Below are 22,057 nucleotides of genomic sequence, written 5' to 3' on the forward strand. Positions count from 1 at the left end.
TTTCAGATTATTATAACTAGATATATAGTATGGTGTACTCAACAGTTAAATGCTTATAATTTAATACATAAGAGCTTTTTAGGTTACCACAAAACCTAGTGCATTTTTGTTCTCAGAATAGTTCAAGAGAGAAATAGAGCTGAAGATGTTTCCTGGGTCCATCATCTTAGTCATAAAATTTTTTCATAGGAAATAACATAAGTTACATACTGTATAGGCTGGTCAAATGCCTAGAGGTACATTTTACACCTGAATACCCAAAACCCAGGTAGAGTAATGAAAATTTGGATTCATCCTAGTTAGTGGGTTATAATGTTTTTGCATATCTTAGAATGGTGTCATCCCAGTTGACAGTGTTCCATTATTTAGCTTCCTGTATTCTACAAAAGGACTCAGCAGACTGCAGCAGGAAGCCACCTGTTTGAGACCATGGATTTATATCTGTGGCTTATAGCTGCTGTTTGTTTGTTTGTTTGTTTGTTTGTTTTTCACAAGCACCAGATTTGACTAATAGTTGTAATTTGCTGCTGTGTATTGAAAGGACAGGAGGAGACGGAAGAACAGCTGGCTGTCACTTCATTCTTTCTCAGCTGGAAACTGTAGTGCATAAATGCTGCATTTATAAAACTTGTTAACCGCTTTATTTCAGACATACTACATTCTAGTTTTATTAAGATCCTAACAGTTACTGTGTGTACAGTGATAAAGCGATGTTTCCCAGTTGTGGCACTGTAAGCTTATTTAAGGGTGGCTGCCTCTCTTGTACTTTTAACTCCTGCACTCAGATGTCACCACTCTTGACTTAGAAGCAGCTAAGCTAGATTAGTAAGTTCATTTGCATTTGTGAAAGCAATATGTTTTGAACATCTTTTTAAAAAATAACATGTGAAAGTTTCTATTTATGTATATCATAAAATCCTATTTTCATTACTCTTAACTTTAGCAGTATTATATCAACAGCACAGTTTCTAATATGGAAAAGCGGCAGAGCCAGAAAAATAGAATAATATTAAAGTATTTTATAAAGTAGAATTATAATCAAGGCTATCGTACCATCTTAAGAGTTCTTCTTTTCCTTATTAGTTACTCTTGGCTCCTGAAATGATGAAGGCATCCCCGGCGTTGGCCCACTGTGTCTATGATTTCCTTGAGAACAAAGCCTACAGTAAAGGGAAGGGTGATTTTGCTCGAAAGGTAATCATATTATTGAATTTCCCCTTTAGATCTTCCTTGCTTTTTTTTTTTTAATAAAGAAAAATATAGATTTACATATATTTTAAAATGATATGTTAAGTATATCTTGTCATGTTGGCTTAGTCAGTCTGTTGTTGCCTGGTGTATCTGTTAATACCAAATACACGAATGAAAGACCACTGACCCAAATCATCATGGCCACATTAATTCATGCAAGCAATTAATTAAAGCATGTTTTTTAAAAATTGTGTACACAGGCTGCTTGTCTCTAAATTTGGGGTTCAGGAGGTCAACATTGGATGTAATTTATGGCTGAGGGGTAAGGGACTTCCAAATGGAGGATTTGGCAGACAAAATAAGCAGGGTTACAAGGAGCAGAAGAGGCATAACAAGTTAGCTATAAGGAAGGACCTCCTGAAACAAGATCATGACTGCAAGGTCTGTCTAAGGTAGTCATAACAATAGGTAGTTATCACAACAGGGAGTCATAAAAACATTTCAAAACAGAGATACAGTTGCAAGATGGTTGTAACAAGTTTCTGAAACAAAGACATGGCTGTCTTTTCCTGGAATAGCAGTGCAAACCATTTGTGGTTAAGGTTACAGCAAGATAATAGCCGAATCTTTGAGAAACAGATTTAATCATAAGTAAGAGTGAACCTAACTTGTCTTTAGTATAAGATAGCTTTCAAGGCAAACATCGGAACAGGCTGATTCATCATATGTTATATACAAGCTTACATTATAATCTAGTGGAGCTTGAAAGAAAGAAAACAAGCAATCAAGCTTCTAAAGTAGTCCATTAAGAAAAGTTTGCCCTGAGGTAGGTTACAAGCTTTGTATTACTTTGAGTAGGTAGTGTATTTTACTGGGAGGAAATGTGTTTCAGTTGAATTAAAGACAAGAAAAATGTTAAGTAGGAAGTTTTCTGAAAGTATTATTACATCTTGGGTGAACTGCTTATTTAAACTGTTTAAGTTAATTTAAAATATGATTCCAGGCCAGGCTTGAAGTTAAGGGCTGTGGTATCAACAGAAGCCTTATAAATAGTCCTCAGAATCTCTGCTGGGGACCGTCAGTGTATTTTTCTTTTTGTTACCTTAGTTTTCTCAAGAAGTCAGGATTTTTTCCTTTAAGCCACTGTTTAAATCAAGTAAGATCTTATTCTGGGTTTAAACGTATCGCACACATAACTAGTAATAAATGCTTGCTGGTAGTAATAAGAGCAAAAGCAAAATTTAGGATGGTGTGCAGTAATCCCTTGCAACTTTTTAGAAGTCTTAAATGATTTTAAAATAAAAACTGCTTAACATTAAGTTGAATGTTTTAAAAATAAATTCTCATATATAGAGTTTAAAATAGTAAAGTATGTGTGTGTATCTGTGTGTGTGTGTGTATGTATGTATGTACACATATATGCATATTTTCATTCATTTCTTGAGTAATTGTATTCAGGATGCAATCTTGCATGTCAGTAGAGATGTGTCGCAGTTTTCTATCTTGAAGATATTTGCCTTATTTTCTGTTTTATGATTACATTAATTTTAACAATAGAATTGGTAAGTCTTTGAAGATAAACTAAAATTGTTATTAAATATGCACCATCATTTTAAATAATCAGCAGAAGCACATGCAAGTTAGTTGCATGTTACATTCTAAATTATTCAAAAGACTCCTTTAAGTAGTCATTAGATTAAATAATCTGCAAACATTTTATGAGAGGCTTTTCTCACCTTGACAAATGTCTTAGAAACCATTAATTTTGTCAATTTCTTTTTTAAAAAATCTGTACAACAATTAATTAATAGATGGTATAAGCTATAAGCATCCTTTCTCTTCTTGAAGTAACTTTTTTTCAATTTTTTTTTATTGGATATTTTATTTACATTTCAGATGCTATCCCCTTACCCAATCCCCCCTGCCTGCCACCAAGGAACTCCCTGTCCCATCCCCACTTCTCCTGCTTCTATGAGGATGTACCCTGACTACCCCCACCCCACTCCTACCTCCTCACCCTTGAATTCCCCCACACTGGGTGTCCAGCCTACATGGAACCAAGGATCTTCTTTCACACCTATGCAGACAAGGCCATACTCCCCTACATATACAGCTGGAGCCATGGGTCCCTCTGGGATTTCTGGTTGGTTGGTATTGTTGCTCTCCCAATGGGGCTGCAAACCCCTCCAGCTTCTTCAGTCTTCTCTCTAACTCCTCCATTGGTAACACCCATGATCAGTTCAATGGTTAGCTGTGAGCATCTACCTCTGTATATGTCAGGCTCTGGCAGACCTCTAAGGAGACAGCTATATCAGGCTCCTGTCAGTATGCATTGAAGTAACTTTTTACTTAAGGTTATGTTGTGGTTTGAAATCATTCTTAGCCATAGTTTGAAGTGTTAAGTTAAAATTCAATTTGAATGTTATGTTACTAGGACAGATGACTGAGTAAAGCTGGTAACTTATATAGACAGCACCTCTATAAATTATGCTGAGGATGTACTCGTGCTAGCCTTCTGTGATTTACTCCTGTGCCTCATAGTTTAAAATTTTGTTTCTTCCCTATCTGTTTTCAGAACCCTTTCTAGGTCTGTTTTAAAACAAATCCTGTATTTGTAGAAATACTGTAGAATGAACTCTTATGCTTGTGAAGTTCTGTTTAGTGAATAGTATCTTAGATTTGAGAGTTGTAATTTTCACTATAGTTGCATGTTTTAAATGTGATAGATATTCTCATAAGGCATCTCTTAGAATTCTACATGCCGAGCTGGGCATAGTGGTGCAGGCCCTTAATCCCCACATTCAGGAGGCAGAGACAGGCAGATCTCTGAATTCCAGGTCCAGCGGGGTCTACAGAGAGAGTTCCAGTATGGCCAGAACTACACAGAGAAACTTATTCTTGAACAACAAAACAAAGAAACAAACGAACAAATGAATTCTCTTTGTGTGTTCTTGACTAACATCGACTATTCCATAAAGCATATCTGCTTTATTGGTTGTCTGTCTCAGTTACTTTTCTATTGTGACAAAACACCATGACCAAGGCAACTTTTATTTGAAAGAGTTTATTTGTGGCGTGTGGTTTCAGGGGGCTAGAGTTCATGACATCAGGAGCTGAGAGCTTATATCCTGATCTGCAAGTAGGTGGCAGATAGCACACTTAATGATGTAACTCTTTTTAAACCTCAAAACATGTCCCTATGCTTGTGGAGTTCTCCTTAGTGAATATTATGATATATTTGAGAGTTGAAATTTTCTCTACCTTTCAGTCCATAGTTCCTAATCCTTCCCAGACAGTTCCACCAACTGGTGACCAAGTTGTCAAGAGTATTACCACTGTCTCCCATAGGCTTTTGGCCATACATAATGCAGAATGCATTTAGTCTGCTTAATAGTCCCCATAGCCCTGCAGCACAAAGTCCAAAGTCTGTTCTAAGTCTCTAATCTCTTTACTGTAACCCTCTGTAAAAATCAAAAGCAAGTAACATACTTCCAACATACAATTTCACAGAATGTACATTAGCATTCCAAGAGAGAGGATTAGGGGCATAGTGAGGCAATACTGGACCAAGGCACATCCACAATCCAGCAGGAAAACTGCCTTTTGTAACTCTAGGTCTATGTCTAATGTCAAAAGGCTTATGGCTCTACGCTTCACTTTGCTGACTGAAGTTTGTAGCAAACTTCTCTTTCTTTCTAAGTACCATTGTCTTCTGTCGCTTTTTGGCAGATGTCTCATGTTCTGGCAAATGTCTCACCATTTCTTTGGATTATGGTGAAAATATAGAATAGTTAATTCTGTTTGTATCAAGTTTTGTTTGGGAAGGTATTCAGAATTAAATAAGCAAACAGTGAAGGCTTATATTCCTAACCTAATAGTATCTTCCTCAGTCAAATTTTAAAGTTGTCTATGTGTGTATTAAGATGTGTTTTAATGTATACCATGTCAACAGTTTTTTGCTGTGTTTGTTTTTAAGAGAATGGCATGTTATTGACTGGAAAAATCATTTTATCTTCTCATGGTTGCACTCTGTGTTCTCTTAGGCTTCTGAGTTCTGGAACTGATCTGAGTATAACTTCTTTTTCACTTTAGATGGACACTTTTGTAAATCCACTTCGCAACTCTATGAGGAATGTTTCAAATGCAGTTAAATCCCTTCCTGATAGCTTGGCAGAAGGAGTGACAAAAATGTCGGACAACGTGGGCAGAATGTCAGAGAGATTAGGGCAAGACATAAAGCAGTCATTTTTTAAGGTAAAAAGACATCTCCAGTGGCCTCTAAAGCAAATTGTTTTTATGTCACCTAAGATATAGTGAGCTTCTTCTCCAGAATTTTCAGACTTATATTCATAAAAAAGAAAAGTTGAAAAGGACAAATTTATGTCAGAAACTGATACTAAAAATCCTTTCATTCATCAGTAGAATTTTACAAATTCATTTACAATACATATTTAAAATTAGCAAGGTTAATATTTTTTATCAGTTTATTGCACTAGGCTATTTTGATTCTTTAATAGTATAGATTCTTATGCAAATAAATTATATTTGCAAATGAGTTATAGTTAACATATACTGAAATATAAAGCCTAATTTCTCCTTATTCAAACAGTAAAGGCTCATGACATCAAAGTAAGAAGTCTTTCACCTGACCAGTGTTTCCACCTTTCCTTAGTGTGCATACCTTTGGGTGGTGTAGAAGTTTCTGGGAAGCAGTTTTATTTGATTTCTTGATAATGGGATTGGACTAAGTACATTTGTTGCATTTCCAACTTACACTTGTAAAAGAATTTTGACATAGTCTTTTTTTTTCTTTGCAAGGATGCCATCAAAGCTGTAAATGATAAACCATAAACCTAAAACTTGAGTTATAGAAGAGTGTCATAGCTAATTTCATCTGAGTCTGAATGGCACAGACAGATTTACTGAAGGCAGATTTTCTTGTGTGTAGAGGCAGTTCCTTTTTCGTCCACCATTATCCTTTCAGGGCTGCTTGTCCTTAGCTGTAACTGTGAACGTGAAACATTGATGTGTCTGTCAGCACTGATGGTCACTCATGTGACCCGGCCCAGAGACGCCATTGACTTTCCCAGGCCATACATGGTCATAGCAGCTTTTCCTGTGTTGCAGGGGGTTTCAGCTGATTCTAGTTTTTCTTTCCTTCTTCCCCTTATCAAATAATAGTTAATTGCTCAAACTAACTAACTTACTTTTAAGAGATTTTAAAAGAAGATTGGAGTTCTGTCTCCTGGGTGTGCTAAGTTCAGAATATAGAACATTAAGCTTTGTTAACACATTGCACCAATAATCAAATCAAATTCTGATGCTTGTTTTGGGTTATGATGGTGTTAGGATATTTTGCAGTGTTGCTGTGTTCACCTTCTTTTTTAAATGTCTAGGTACCTCCTTTAATTACGAAGACTGATTCAGATCCTGAACATTGTCGAGTCTCAGCTCAGCTTGATGATAATGTGAGTTGATGTTATTCTTTAATTTTATTTATGCTGTAATTCAAATCATTTTTGGCAGGTTATTTTAATAAATGTGCGTATGTTTCATTCATTCAGATTTCCATATTATGTTAAACATGGTAAATTGGTACACACTGCACATGTTCTTGACTTCAACATTTTAAACAAACATACAAAGGAACAGTTAGCAGGGCCCTAGAAACCACCATTCTCCCTTGCTATCATAGCCTTCTCCTCCACCATGGATTTACTGCTCTCCTAATTTTTATCCTGGTTTTACAGTTTCTACTTTTAAATAAAACTGTAAAGTATATACTCTTTACTTCTGTTGTTTTGTTGTTGTTTAACCTTATGGTAGTCTTTATGCTGTTATTTAGTAGTTCTTTCTCAATTCTTGTGTCTTTGCCATATTTCTATTTAGTCTTATAAACTTGTATATTGAATTATGCACAGACTCTGAATATTTTTATTCATATCATAAAAATGAAAAAATATATATTTTTCTACTTAAGAGTCAGAATACATATATATATATTACAATATATATTTATATATATATATGTAATAATATATATTGAGTTGTAGTATGTGCTACTAAATAATTTTCCAAAACTGTACCACTTTTATTATTACTAACACAATATGAGCATTAATATTCTACATCCTGGCTAGAGTCAATATTTATATCTCTGTAGATTCATATATGATAGCCATTCAATGTCATATCTTGTGGGTATCTAAGTTTTTTCCTCATTTTTCTATTGACTCACCTGTGTTTGTTTTTTGTGTGTTTTATTAATTTGGGTGCTGAATATAATATGAGTATGAGGTATCGTATATGATATATATTATGTATTTCTGAAATATCTCCCTCCCTCTGCTGTCTGTTGCTTTTGTAACTCTATTTGTTGCCCTGTGTTTTTCTTTACAATTCTTCTTTCTTTGCCATGGCAACATTTAAATTTGCACTTCATCTGTGATTAATTATATGTGTAGATTGAGGAAGAGTTAAGCTCTATATACTAAAAGTCTGTTTTCCACATTTGCTGGGTTTTTTTTTCCCTTACCATATATGTATGCTTCTGTTCTTGAATGCTTTTGAATCTGTTTCTGGGCTCTGGGCTCTTAAATCAGATTTATCTTTAATTTATAATTTTCTATTTTCAGTTTCCAGATAGATTTGTTAATAATAAAGTTTCGTATATGTGTATATTTTCCTTCTTGAAGATCATTTTAGGATACTTCATGAGTTTAATGTATAATATCTGAAACATCTTTCACTTTGGATTTTATAGTTATTTTTCTTTTAATATCTTGTATCATTAAGCTGATGTTATTTTATCAGATAATTGAGCAGTATTCATTTTATCACAGTAATGAAATGAGTCCCTCTTTCCTCTGGACTGTTTAAGTTATAAACTGTCCAATTCATGGCATAAATATTAATCAAATGTTTAGAACATAGTTGTGAAAAATTAAAAATCCATACCATTTCTCATCTTTTCAGTTACAGCATTAATTAGGAAGTGAGCATTAAACTATCGAAAATTATAAAATGATCAGTTTTATATATAGTTCTAAATCAGTAACTATTATTTATTGACGTATGCATAATTTTTCACATAAAAGCATTCTAGCTTTTTTTCTATTATTTTGTGTATCATTGACTGAAGGCTTTCACAGTTAAAGTATTTTAATTTATTTTCTCTTTTTTTAATTGATAAAAACCTTGCATATAATATATTCAGAGTTTCCCTTCCCCAACTTGTCCCAGGTCCTCCCCAAATCCGCACTCACTCAACTCCACAACCCACTTCCCTATTCATTAGAAAACAAACAGAAAACCATTTTTAAAACAAGAAAATATTCAAGAAAGATACACATGCGCAAAACCCCCAAATCATAAAAACACAAAATTGGAAACCACAGAAGACCAGTAAGACAGAAAGTACCCAGACACAGCAATATGAGATGAAAAGCCCATATAAAGTATATTAGTTTATTAGTTTGTATGCTGAATATAATTAAATGTACTAATTAAATTAGTACTTATTAAATTAGTTTAAGTTTCTAGTCATTTACTAACTAACTCTACCCACTTACCAAGTATGCTAACATTAATAACATAATATTAATTATACCAATTAAAGCATAACAATTTTCATAAAAATACATACTTTAATATGTTAGTTTAATTATTTACTGGGTTGTAATTTAGCTTATTTTTCTGAAAAGTTTTATATATATATGTTACATACATAAACATCTTAATTAAGCAAATCATTTTTCATTGTTTCATCTGTTAACTATAGATAACAAGGATTTTTTATTCTTTTTTTTGAGATAGAGTTTCTCTGTGTATCCCTGGCTGCCCTGGCACTTGTTCTGTAGACCAGGGTGGCCTTGAATTCTGCCTCCGCCTCCTGAGTGGGGGGAATAAAGACATGCACCTCCACCACCCGGCCAAATAATTTTATTCAAATGAAAAAAATATTACCAGAAAATAATTCTCAATTTTAGCATTTCATTACGAGACTGCTAAGTTAGACCTAAGTCATATTTCTATAAGACTTATCAGGAATCAACTTGAGAAGCTTTTTTAAAACTACAGCCTAAGAATTTACATTGTAGGATTGTAACATTTTAGATCCCCTAAAAAGTAGCTGTTAGAAATACCTTTTACTGAATTACTATGTAATGTGAGCTTTTGGAGGCTGTAGTGTCACATATTGTCTTTTTTCTTCTTTCTTTCAGGTGGATGACAATATTCCACTAAGGGTGATGCTGCTTCTAATGGATGAGGTGTTTGACTTAAAAGAGAGAAACCAGTGGCTGAGAAGGAATATCAAGAACTTACTCCAGCAGCTTATTAGAGCTACGTATGGTGATACTATTAACAGGTAACTGTGTCTCCTGCCCCTCTGCTTTGAGCCCGCTGATGAGTAGACTTTAATTCTGAAAATGACTTGCTAGGCCTTGATTATGGACTTTTTTTCTCCGGGCTTTTAAAGATCATTAGATCTCTTCTTGATCATTAGATTTCAGTTTGTCTTCAAATGAAAGTGTTACTCTGTGAAACGTGTGTCAGTTTTACTTGCCTTACAGACTTTAAGCTTACTCATTCAAAATCCTTTACTTTCAGAAAAATAGTTGACCATGTTGACTGGATGACGTCACCGGAACAAGTAGCTGACTCGGTGAAACGTTTCAGGTATGTCTACCGACAGTCACTTCTTCCATGTAGTGCAGACTTTAGCCTTGCTGTCCCCATTCAACTATTACCTAATGGCCTTTGTTGGTTAACATTGGGTGTGATGAGCAAAGACTTATGAGAATCATAAGGATTTGGGGCTGTTGAGAAACTTCAGATGGTAAAGTCACTTGGCACATGAACCTTGCAACCCGAGTTTGATCCCAGAATCCACCTAAAGATGGAAGGAGAGAATCAACCCCTATGCAGTTATCCTCTGACCTCCATGCATACCCTGTGGCCCATGTACCCAATCCCCACACACAGATATATACACTGTGCATGTACACACATGGTAATTACAAATACATACCCATTTGTTCTGTAGGACTATTCTTTCTTTTTTTTTTTTTTTAGATTAGCAAAGGCACAAAGGAAACATTTCTAAAATGATGGGCTAGATTTTTATTCCATAGAATCTCTTTGAAATTATTGGCAGTATTAGAAAGCTGGGCGTGGTGAGGTTTGGAATTGAGGCAAGAGGATCAGAAGTTGAAGCACAGCTAGTCAACGAGAAGTAAACTCCATTTGTAAATGTGAAGATAAGCATGCATAGGACCTCCTGATGTTGTACTCTGGCTGTCAGGAAGGAGCGAGAAAGCAGCTGTCTGTTGTTCTAAGTTGCTTCTCCTTGAGCTCCATGTGCTTTCTAACCTTCTATCCTTTTCTTCAGGTAAGCAGCTTGTCTTCATTTGGTTGGGAGGCAGCAGAGGGTTGCAGAAGAAAAACAGTTTGCCCAAAGACTCTGGTGACAGGAAGAAGGGAATTCGATTTATGCTCAGAAGCAAAGTTTCTCCCTTTTAGACTCCATTGTTTCCAAAAGTTGGACTAGCTGCTCTGGCCTGTTCATTTCAGTTAGGGCAGTTGAATTCTGTTTCAGTGGTTCTCAGCCTTGACTGTAGACTGGACTCAACTGCAAAGTTTACCCCTCCGTGGATTCTTTCTCCAGAGATGATTGGGTTGGTTTAACAGGTAGAAAGTCTGCACAATAGGTGGTTTTATTTCCTGATACCCAAAGTGTTTCTAGGGCATGTTAAGATAATTTCTCTGCAAGCATGTCCAACCAGTGGCCCAGATAGCAATGGGAGGGGCTTAGCACATCTGATGTCCCTGTCAACAGGTTGAACAACTCTCATGGCCTATAGAGTCTTATTCCTCCAAACCTGTTGAGTACAGGTACCTGTGAACCAACCCATAAGAAGCAGGATCGGAGTCCAGGAGAATGAATTGATTGTGTGTGATACACTGTAGACATCAACTAGAGATTCTTGGCTGGCTGAGTTAGATAGGATGAGAATGGAATGGCATAGCCAAGAGAGAAGAGCTGTTAAGATGCTAGGCTGTTCACTTTCAGGGTGCTATGAGTAGATTTGGGTAAGATATTCACTTAACAGGTCCCACTTTTAAGTTTAAATGCCCATCATGTGCTGATCCATATAATCCCATTTTACTAGTATTTGTGAAGTACAAGGGGCAGAATTTATCTGCTACTTTTTGTGTATATATTCCTTCACCCCTAAATTGAACCCTGCTGTTGGATGCTGTTTGTTATTTGTCTAAATGAAATTTTAGAAATGTTGTCTCTGGTTTAATATTTTATTTTTTTTAGCAGTTTGTCATCAACTAGTATCATTAGACAAATGAAACTGCTCACTAACATTGTTTCATTTTCTTAAATAGAGATGCATTTTGGCCCAATGGCATTTTAGCAGAGACAGTTCCATGCAGAGATAAGGCTATTCGAATGAGAACAAGAATTGCAGGAAAAACAAAATTATTTGCAATTATGCCAGGTGAGTGAACACATTTGATTAAAGTTTGATTTATTTGTGTTTCTTCTGACTTTTGACATTGATACTATGCTAATTTAGCTCATTTTTATTATTATAATGACCACCAAATGATGGTTTATTATCTACCAAGGGCTATGTAGGTGTTTTTCATGTATTCTAACAAATCCTCCTAACAAGTCCTTTGAAACAAGTCACTATTTTAACTTTCAGGCTCAAAGTCCCCTACCCAAGATTTGTAGTTAGTGAGTAGCAGGATTCTGATTCATCTTTGGATGATTAAAACCTACTCTACTGCCTTAAAATATTAATTGAGAATTATGTAAAGAAAACATGACAGATGAATGAGCTAATAGAAATATGAATATGACCTGGAACCACATAGGTCATCCTTTAGGGGACAACCTTATTTTCTTCTCTCTCTCTCTTTCTATCTCTGTCTCTCTCTTTTCCTTCCTTCCTTCCTTCCTTCCTTCCTTCCTTCCTTCCTTCCTTCCTTCCTGTCATTAATATAGATTTATTTGTCTTTTTTTTTCCTCCGAGAAAGAGAGCCTGTGACCAATGGGCTTTTGTGGCTAGGAGATGGTGAGGGTACTTTTGTCACTGGATCCCAGATATCTTAAAAGCACGTAACTATTCACCAGTGCCTAGATACATCCCTCTGTGTTAATTGTGGATGTAGAGAGTGGACAAGACGAGTTTTTAAGCTTTTTTATCTGTTACCCATTTTCTTACAATTTTACTCGGTTTCTTTTCTTCTCTTTCTTATCATTTTTGAGATGGTGTCTCATGCTATAGCTGAGACTGCGCTCTGATACTCATGTGTAGCCCATGCTGGTCTAGACTCAGTGCAGTCTTACTTTAACCTCCCAAGTTCTGGGATAATAGATGTGAGCATAAGCCAATATGCCTGACTTCTCTTCTAACTTAAAATTAGATTTTCAGTGTCTAGTTTTCTATCTTTTTTGTTTTTGGTTTTTTTTTTATTGAACATTTTTTTTTTTTATATTTCAGATGTTATACCCTTACCCCATTTTTCCCCCACCCAGGAACTCTCTATCCCATCCCCCTTCCTCCTGCTTCCATGAGGATGTGCCCCCTCCCACTTCTACCTCCCCACCTTATAATTTCCCCATACTCAGTGTCCAACCTTCATGGGACCAAGGACCTCCTTTCCCACCTATGTCCAACAAGGACATCCTCCTCTACATATAGCTGGAGCCATGGGTCCCTCCCTATGTGCTCCCAGGCTGGTGGTTTAGACTCTGGGAGCTCTGGTTGGTTGATATTATTGGTCTTCCCATGGGACCCAAACCCTTTCAGCTCCTTCAGTCTTCTCTCACTCCTCCATTGGGAACCCCTTGATCCTCTTAATGGTTAGCTGTGAGCATTAGAAACCTGCCACATTGCTGTTACTTTCTCCCCATATGTGGTTAAATTTGGAGCCATATAGAAATGACACTTTAGAAAACTTCAGAAACCATGACCTAGACTATTTTCTCATATACCTTTATAATAAAGAAGATTACACTGTGGCCCAGCACAGCTGCAGGAACTCTGGAGTCAGCGGGGGCTGCTTACTTGAAAAGTATAGAGCTGTGTGCTAGACATTCCCGCACGTTGCTCTACTTTCCTAAAGCTTATATTATTTTAGAGGGAACAAAAAACAAAACAAGCAAGTAAAACTTAATATGCTAGTGATCAGTTCTAAAGAAAAAAGTAATGCAGTAGGAGGGAAACGTTGCCTCGCGTGAGTTCCAGCTACAGAAAGAATTGCCAGAGGAGCTCTTGCTGGGAAGAAGGCCTACAGAGGTTGATGTGAATGAGAACTGTGACTGTATATATACTTAATCCTGTGCTTGGTAGTAGGCTCATATATTTTTGCTGAATTATAGTGTATCGCTGCTTAAATGATGACTTTTTGGAAGGTGCAAGTTTTTACACTTTTAAAATTTTTGTTATTAAAAATTTGCAAATAAATATAATACATACATCAAAATTAACCAGATCCAGAATCTATACACTTCAGTGACTTTCTATACAGTTAGAATAATTGTTCTTTCACTATTGAATATAATTTTTTGTATTTGTTTACCACCAAAAAATGAAAACTCCACAACAGAATTAGAACTAGACAAACATTTAGCTGTATATCACCCTTCATAATTTATGTACATTGCCTGCTTTCAGCTGCTCCTCATCTGGTATTTAGCCTTTACTGTTTAACATGTCTCACAGTATAGACATGTTCCTTTGTTTATATTATTGAGTCGGTTCCAGATATGAGGGAGAACGAGATTTTTTTCTCTCTGTGGCCTTGCTTATTTAATACTATACATTTTATATCTGTAAACTTATACATTTTGCTCTTTCTTTCTAACAACAAAATAGTTCTCTCTATGATAATTTGGTTTGTCAATGTAAGCACCACACTAGCTTGCCCTAACAGTCTGGACAATGTCTCTATTGTTTACTTTCTTTAATAGGCATTCTAAACTTCAGCCAGATTTCTTTACCTCAGTTCTACCATTTTTTCAGTACTTCCCGTTTGGTTATTGATGTTCTGGTGACTGGGGATAATCCTTAATTTCCTTGTATCTATCCCCAGCCTGCCAACGTAACAAAATCAGCTGCAGTCATTGCTTCTGCATCTTACTAGTCTTACAAATCTGTCCAACTATAAAGATATTGGTAATTAGAAATCTTCATCCAGTAGTGAGGAAAAGAAAGTGGGATTTAAGAGAGAGAACTGTGACTGTAATCTGTAACCTAGGAGTATGGCTCCTAACTTTCTTGTGCTGTATTTTATATATATATTTTTAGGTAGGCTTTAAGACCCAGTTAGACAGAGCTTGTTAACTGTATACCTACTATTTATGAGTTACTCTGCTGTATGCTTTAGATTCTTTATTTATGATCATAATTTAGGTATTTATTTCCTTCTTCTGAGGAATGAATATTTGTATTTTTCTCTACTTCATTCAGATGAACTGAAGCACATTATTGGAGCTGAGACAACACGGAAAGGTATTCTTCGTGTTTTTGAAATGTTTCAGCACAACCAGTTAAATAGGAGAATGGTGTATGTCTTCTTAGAAGGCTTTTTAGAAACCTTATTTCCACAGTATAAATTTCGTGAACTTTTCAACAAACTTCATTCAAGGTCAAAGCAAATGCAGAAATATAAACAAAAACTTCAAAGTACTCAAGCGCCTTCTTTACAGAAAAGGTGACACTCATCTTGTGAAGCTGGTGTTCATTTTGTCCAGGACTCATGGTGTGGACAGATCTTCTGGGGTGTGACTCACATACCGCTGTGTCTACACCAGTCTTTCCATGTCTCAAAACAGAGTACTAGTACATCCGTAAGACTGGTTCTTCTCATTCTCATCTGTAATCCAGCCACTACCAAGAGAGATTCCTGTGTCTTACATGATTTGGTGCATAATTTGCAACACTGAGAGGATACTGCCCCGTCTCATTCAAGAATGGAGTTGGTCTCTTCTGTTCCAAACTAATGAGCATTCTCTCCCAGTGCCAGAGTGCCAGAGAGCGTGTGTGAGAGTGAGGGAAGCACAAAACAATGGGTCATGGGTAACTTAACTAACTACTGTAGTAGCTGTAGACCGCAGTGGATAATTGGAGAGATTTGTTTCACTCAAGGATCTTGTGGGTCGTCAGCATTTTGCTATCATGTGGGTTAGCAGGTGAGTGATCTTTAGAACAATTGTTCAATTGTTTCAAAGTGGCCTGGGCAAAGTGATAGAAATAATGCCCTTAGTGTAGGAAATAGCCCTTCCCAAATTACAGTCTTGTGTAAAGAAAGCACTATAAAATAAAACCAATCAAACCCAGAATTTGATTGGACTTATTATTCATTGATAGAAATGTTCATTGATTTTCTTTTTTATGTGCTGTAAGGGCTGGGCTTTGCTCTTATGGTTCTCAACTCTCCACTTCTCCTTTGGCATTCTGTGCAGAAGAAGCATGTGGTAGCTCTCTTATGAGTTCAAAGTTTTTTTAATCTTTTAACATTACTGATTATATAGAAGGGAAATTATTTATTGTAAGAACTGCCAAATACATTGTCCTTCTAAAAATTGGAAATTAAAACAGTACTCTATTGAAAGTTACCATATGATAACTTTAAATCGTATGATCTAGACATGCCTTAGGTAACTACCAATATAGCAAATCAAAGAATTAATGAGCTTATAGTCCTATGTAAACATACAAATGCCTAATTCTACTGTGTGTACATATATGAAAATAAATAATGAAAACAGAACTGTACTATTTTTAAAAATATGCTTTTATTTATATTTCGCATAATGTAAAATTCTAAATAAAGCTAGTACACAAAACCCTTTGGTGTATACATTTAACGCCCTAATATTTTATATCAGTGAAACAAAATACCTTTTCCAGTTGTGAAGCCTTTGCATTTCCTAGTGTTCTCTCCATTTTGTCCATTAGGAAGTCTTCATATCCCATATATGCAGGATTTCTGTACTTTTAAATACTTCCAATGACTAAGGGTTTAGATATATCAGCTCTTTTTGTTTTAAAAATATTTAACACTAAAACCTTAAAATAGTGAAACTACTTTTCAGACCACTGAGCCAGTATCCTGATATTTAAAGAATGTTTGGGTGCTTATTGTAAAGGGACAGAGTATTGATAATCCAGAAGATTGGAATAGGATTTAGTCTTGCTGTCACTCAGATTCTTCTTAACCAGTGAAGCCTAATACTAAGAGGGAAGCCTTCCTGGAAAGCTTTATGATGCTCAGTGCTGTGTGCATATGTGTAGTATGCACATAGTCAGCATGTGTTGCATGTCTTTCAGAATTACATAAGTAAAACCCCTTTTCGAAACTTGCAAGTGAGGAAAGATTGTTTCTCTGGCAGAAGAACCATTTCCTGTACTCCTGCCCCTGCCCTGCTGGCCCTTCATTGGCCCCAGGCTTAAAATTGGATGCATCAAGTGTGTAGAAAGCATCAGCATGGCCACAAGTGCAATAATTTCATACATAGCCTCCTGTTTCAATTATATTTTTACATGAATACATTTAAGTGTATACAGAAGGATTCTTGCAAGAGCCTAGTGTGTACATGTGAAAAGTGTTTCTATATAAAGTGAGAAAACTGTCAACCAGGGGAAAAAGAGGTCGTATAAACTGCAGATCTTCTCACAGCCCTGCAAGACAACTGCAGTCACACCAAAACCAAACAAAGAGCAAAAACAAAACTATTTGAGTAAATGTTTTTTTTAAGGGAATTTTTGTTGAGAAGCATTTATATTTCTGGAGCTGAAATGTCAAATGGCCACGTGTCTGTGCACGGCTGTGTTTTACAACGAAGAGTGTGGCCGTGCTATAGCTACAGATAACCTAGGCTTGGTCCAGCTGTGTAGAGTATTTAACCCATAAGCAAAGGACAGTGTTCTACGTTTAATAAAGTTACTATATTTTGTGCATTTGTTGCACATATGAACATATACACAAAGAGGCTGTATGTCTTCTGCTGAGTGCTTTTAAGTCAGTGGTGCCTTTAGGCAAGAACCATCAAAATTAATCATTCTTTTGGGTTTTCTGATATTTTTTTCAGGTAGTGTAAAACTGCAAAGAAACCATCATAGCTTATTCACCTACAGTTTGATTGTGTGACTTAAACGTAGCACTTAGATGAGTATTTTCTATAATCCGAGTGTTCCATGTAGTTGCTGGAAACAGTTGTGCCATTGACCAGTGGATGCACTTTGTTAGCCTTAATTTAAAACAAAAAAAATTTATTGAATATAACAGTTTGATCACTATAAGTTTGCTGCAGGTGTTTGGGGAAAAAATCGTTAAGTGCAATGAAAGTGTACCATTTTTTAAAAAAAGAAATTAAGAACAACATAAATTTTACAATCTACAGTTTTAATTTTGTGCAATATTTTCATTTAATGCATGTTTATTTGAGTAATTGTAAAATAACTACATTTTTAATGTTTTGAAATCCAATTTAACTGTCTTCTTAACCCAACAACTTCATTCTGTTGTTGCTGCACCTTAATTAAGGACTTGTTTTAAAAGTCTTTTTGTCACTCCTTGTAAAATTCTTTTCTTAGTAGAATACTTTTGCTTATGGGAGCATGGCTCCTGTGTTATAAGGGAAAACTAAAGAGCACATTTTAGGATTTTAATTGTTACAAATTACCTTGTGCATATCATTGTACATAAGTGTCAATCGTGCCTAACCGCTCTCTATCAATGCTCTCCTTCTCTAACCAAGGGGAAAGAATCAGAATGTCAGTTATTTTTATTAACTACAGAAATTAAAATTTTTATTTGGTTTGTGTTACGTTCTGTCTGTTAGAAAATACTAATAAAGTATTAAACGATTCTGTTGAGTTTACTTGGCAATATGTATTATTTTTAAAAATGCTTGCTCGCTAGTCTTGTTTTTATAGTCTCTGAGTACTTTTCATTTCAATTTAGAATTTGAGCAGTCAAGTTCCAAGATTATAGATGAGCTACAGAATAATTAAAACTAGCTTATTTTTTTCTTTTATGTGGTAAAACCACTGGCTATCAAAATCTTAAAGAAACTTTATATTTTATTGTCACATAAAATTATATGGTGATTTTTCTGAAAGACAAAGATCTAGAACTTAGCAAGTTTTATTTTATATCATTTGCAATTCACATTTTGGCTGTTATTTTAGACATGTTCTGTTCTAAAAGACTGTTGATTTGACATTCAGTAATATGCTTGGTTGGTCAAAATATGTATAGCTTTCTTGGTCTACATCCAGAAACTGCTCTCTAATTTCTAATGCATTTCTAATAAAGATGACCAGAGTGAACAGTTCACTGATGGTCTCAGCAGCCTCAAGAGCTTTCAGGACTATTTAGCTTACTCCAGTTTATAGATGGGACTTGGTTCTTGTAACCACCCGTTCTGCCCCACGTTCGGGGGCCACTGTCTAACAGCCGGTTCTGCTGCTCCAGTCCGCGGGTCAGGGTCTAGCAAGAGAGAGAGTGGGGATGGAGGGGCGAGAGATGCAAAGAATGGAGACATGACAGAGTCTGATCAAGTCTCTTATTGAAAGGAAATTCTGGGTATTTACATGCTTTACCATGTGCCCTGCCCTCGTGGACAGGCAGGGGAACACAGCCGAAGGCACTTTGCCACGTGCCTTGCAGCGTAGATACCACGTGCCCCTTGCAGCTGAGGGCACTAAACAGCAAAACAAGATATGTGAGAAAAATAAGATGTTTATCAGAGTGTGCTCAGCTGTTGTGGGCTGTTGAAAACAAGTCTCTTGTCAGGATATATGGCCTGAGATGGCTGCAAAGATGTTAGCCGCTAGGAGTTGGCTCCCAACAGGTTCTCCAAAGTTTCACAACTGGGAAGCACTAAAACAACCAGCCCTAGATGGTCTGGCTTCTCAACACAGATTCGTGCTGTATTCTACATGTGACAGCCATCATGACAACAAAACGGAGTGTCTTTACTCAAAGAGAGAAGACCTGCAGGCTTGTGGTTTCCCTAAGAGAGGTAAGTGGATTCCAACCTGCTTTAAGTAGGGTGGGGTGAAGGCAGAAAAAGCAAGCATTTTTCCTTACCTTCAGGTGATAGCCGTGTCACAGGCATAAAGAAAATAGGTTTTTCAAGGCACATGAAGGTGTGAGACAAATAATTATATGAGAAAATTGATCATTTGTTTCCTAGGTTAGCTGCTTATTTTACAAAGTAACAGTGGCATTTACAGAGGGCATTTTTCTTTCAAATATCTAGTATCCTTTTTGTTTTGAGTCCTTCTAAAGCCTGAAAATTACTTTGCTGTAATTTTCAGTGTTGGAGTATCTACACCCTCAAGTAGAGAAACATGGCAGAAAAGATTTACATGAAGGTGAATTTAAAAACACATTTCCCAAAAGTTCTTTCGGTAAGTGGAAGTCCTACTGAGATGCCACATGATGGTACTACTAAATGCCCCTCATTGGCCCCCAGGTCAATTCAGTCACTTCCAGTGATGAATCCTGTGCCGTGCTGGCTCTGGTTTCTGTCCCCCTTAGACTCTAGGTCTTGCTAAACTTGGTTCTGGCTTTGATTAGTGCAAAGCTGCTTTTTCCCCCCAATTGATAGAAGCAGTATTTAGAAGCCATTCTTTGGAGCTTGATCTGCCAACAAGCACTCATGTCTGTGTTGTTCCTCGGCCTGATATCTCAGGCAACAGCTGGTCACACGTGCAGGATTCAGGTGTTCGTCTTTCAGCCTTTATCAGTTTCTTCTGTAAGTGGCGAAATGGTCTGTGTTTGGCTTATTTACAAAGTATTGTGAGCTTTTAAATCCGATCAAGAGAAGTATTCTTTGTGCTTGCTAGGAAGAAACCTGTCACCTACACCAAATTGGTAAGTTTGTTCTTCAATCTTTGATCTATGGGTGGCAGTTGTACAAAGCACAGTCGAGTGTACACGCACGTGCATGTGCATGCATGCATGTGAGTGTGTGTGCATGTATTTGTGAATGTAAATGAAAAGCTGGTTTTTTGTTCTTTGAAGTGTAGTCTTCGCACGTGTAATTTTAGTCCTTGTATTTGCAGTTGGCATAGACTCTTCACCATCTCTCAGCCTCAATCAGGTGCAAAAACGGATCTGAAAAGATAGAGTAATGGGGGAAAAACATATAGTGACTTATGGAAGCAATGAAATTTGTTTTCTGTAGTTTTGAAGACTTGAGGCAGTTTTCTCTGGTTTTATAGTGTTTATTCTCCAGTGAGAATGAATATGTGATCTGGAACGAGCTGGCACCTTTGAGAGAGTGCTTTCAGCTTATGTGGAACTTGGTGACTTCATAGTAATCTGTAGCACATCGAGAAGTTTGACTTGAGTATTGAAAAAGTTCCATTGAAAGGACAACCAGATTATGCGCAGATGCTTAGTGTTAACCAGCAAAATATACGTAAATACTGAAATACAGAAGCAGTCCATCACAAAACTTACCAGCATCTCCAGGCAACTCAAGGCTTAGGTAGAACTATCACATGAGCATGAAATATTTGCAATGGACTCACTCTGTGATTCGGGCAGCCTCTCTCTCCCACTTCCTAGCCTCTGAGCACTCTTACAAGTGTGTACCACCACAATCAGCAGGTCATCTTAAATTTAATGGAGACAAATTGACATAAACAAGTTACCCTAAGTAGGATTGCTGTAATTTAAAGACAACCAAAAATTTTTAATACTCAGCAAAAACAGGAGTGGGAAAGTTTGCTAGCCTAAGCATTCTTGGCAGCTCAACTCTGGCAAAGAAAAGTAGGTGGGAAAAAGGTGTAAAGTAATGGTCTCAAAGGCTGGATTACAGGAAGTCAAGATACACATATTATCACATAACTGCAAGAAGAATGCCCATACCATTCTGTTTTAAAATAAAATGCAAAGTGTTTGTAATTTGAGATGTATATATTGAAGAAGTTTAGGTAATAATAAATAGAATATTTGGATAAATTATATGTTTGATAATTTTTATTTAAAATAACCATAGACAGTTTTTCTAAAGTGAATAGCAATATTAAACTTTCTAATCATGTAAAACTTGGTTTTATTTTCCTATGGAAAAGCCCAATTTGAGTACTGACATTCTAACACTGATTAAGTGGTTCAAAGAGACTGCCCCACGGTGAGATCCACCCCATATATAGTCACCAAACTCAGACACTATTTCAGATGCCAAGAAGTGCTTGCTGACAGGAGCCTGTTATAGCTGTCTCCTAAGAGGCTCTGCCGGAGCCTGACCAATACAGATGTGGATGCTCGCAGCTAACCATTGAACTAACAGAGTCCCCAATGGAGGAGTTTGAGAAAGGACTGAAAGAACTGAAGGGGTTTGCAACCCCATAGGAAGATCAACAATATCAACCAACCAGACCCCCCAGAGCTCCCAAGGACTAAACCACCAACAAAAGAGTACACATGCTCCAGCTGCATGTGTAGCAGAGGATGGCTTTTTCAGGCATCAGTGGGAGGAAAGGCCCTTGGTCCTATGAAGACTTGATGCCCCAGTGTAGGGGAATGCCAGGGTGGGGAGGCAGGAGTGGCTGGATGGGCGGGGAGCACCTCACAGAAGTAGGGGGAAAGGGTATGGGTTAGGGGTTTTTGGAGGGGAAACCAGGAAAGGGGATAACATTTGAAATGTAAATAAAATATCCAATAAAAGAAAAAGAAAGTTGTTTGTATCCCCAAAGGATTTTAAGATTCTGATAATATTTTTAAAAATATATTCAGTGGTTTTTCTCCTAAGCTGGAAGATATTTTATCCCCACAGAGTATTTAAGAATACCTCTAGACCTGCCATTTCTTGAATACA

The 22,057-nt window shown here is 36.5% G+C and overlaps 1 protein-coding gene and 1 long non-coding RNA gene across 4 annotated transcripts in view; one reads left to right on the top strand and one right to left on the bottom strand.

The window, feature by feature from the left end:
• The window catches only part of Snx13 (sorting nexin 13), a 94,739-nt gene extending 76,644 nt beyond the window's left edge, over nt 1-18,095 (top strand). For 2 of the 3 annotated variants that reach the window (XM_028768780.1, XM_028768781.1), the window contains exons 20-26: nt 1,084-1,194; nt 5,284-5,445; nt 6,588-6,659; nt 9,414-9,559; nt 9,802-9,870; nt 11,590-11,702; nt 14,685-18,095. In XM_028768780.1, coding sequence (XP_028624613.1) covers nt 1,084-1,194; nt 5,284-5,445; nt 6,588-6,659; nt 9,414-9,559; nt 9,802-9,870; nt 11,590-11,702; nt 14,685-14,932 — 921 coding nt within the window. In that variant the 3' untranslated portion in view covers nt 14,933-18,095. The remainder of the gene's footprint in view (nt 1-1,083; nt 1,195-5,283; nt 5,446-6,587; nt 6,660-9,413; nt 9,560-9,801; nt 9,871-11,589; nt 11,703-14,684) is intronic. The other variant, XM_028768782.1, reaches the window with a different exon arrangement.
• LOC114622346 overlaps nt 16,000-22,057 on the bottom strand; it is a 29,010-nt gene continuing 22,952 nt past the window's right edge. Inside the window, exon 3 of the long non-coding RNA XR_003711583.1 lies at nt 16,000-20,346. This is a non-coding gene — a long non-coding RNA (uncharacterized LOC114622346). The remainder of the gene's footprint in view (nt 20,347-22,057) is intronic.

This window comes from Grammomys surdaster, unplaced genomic scaffold, assembly GCF_004785775.1.
Source record: "Grammomys surdaster isolate TR1022 unplaced genomic scaffold, NIH_TR_1.0 188, whole genome shotgun sequence".
NCBI lineage: Eukaryota > Metazoa > Chordata > Mammalia > Rodentia > Muridae > Grammomys > Grammomys surdaster.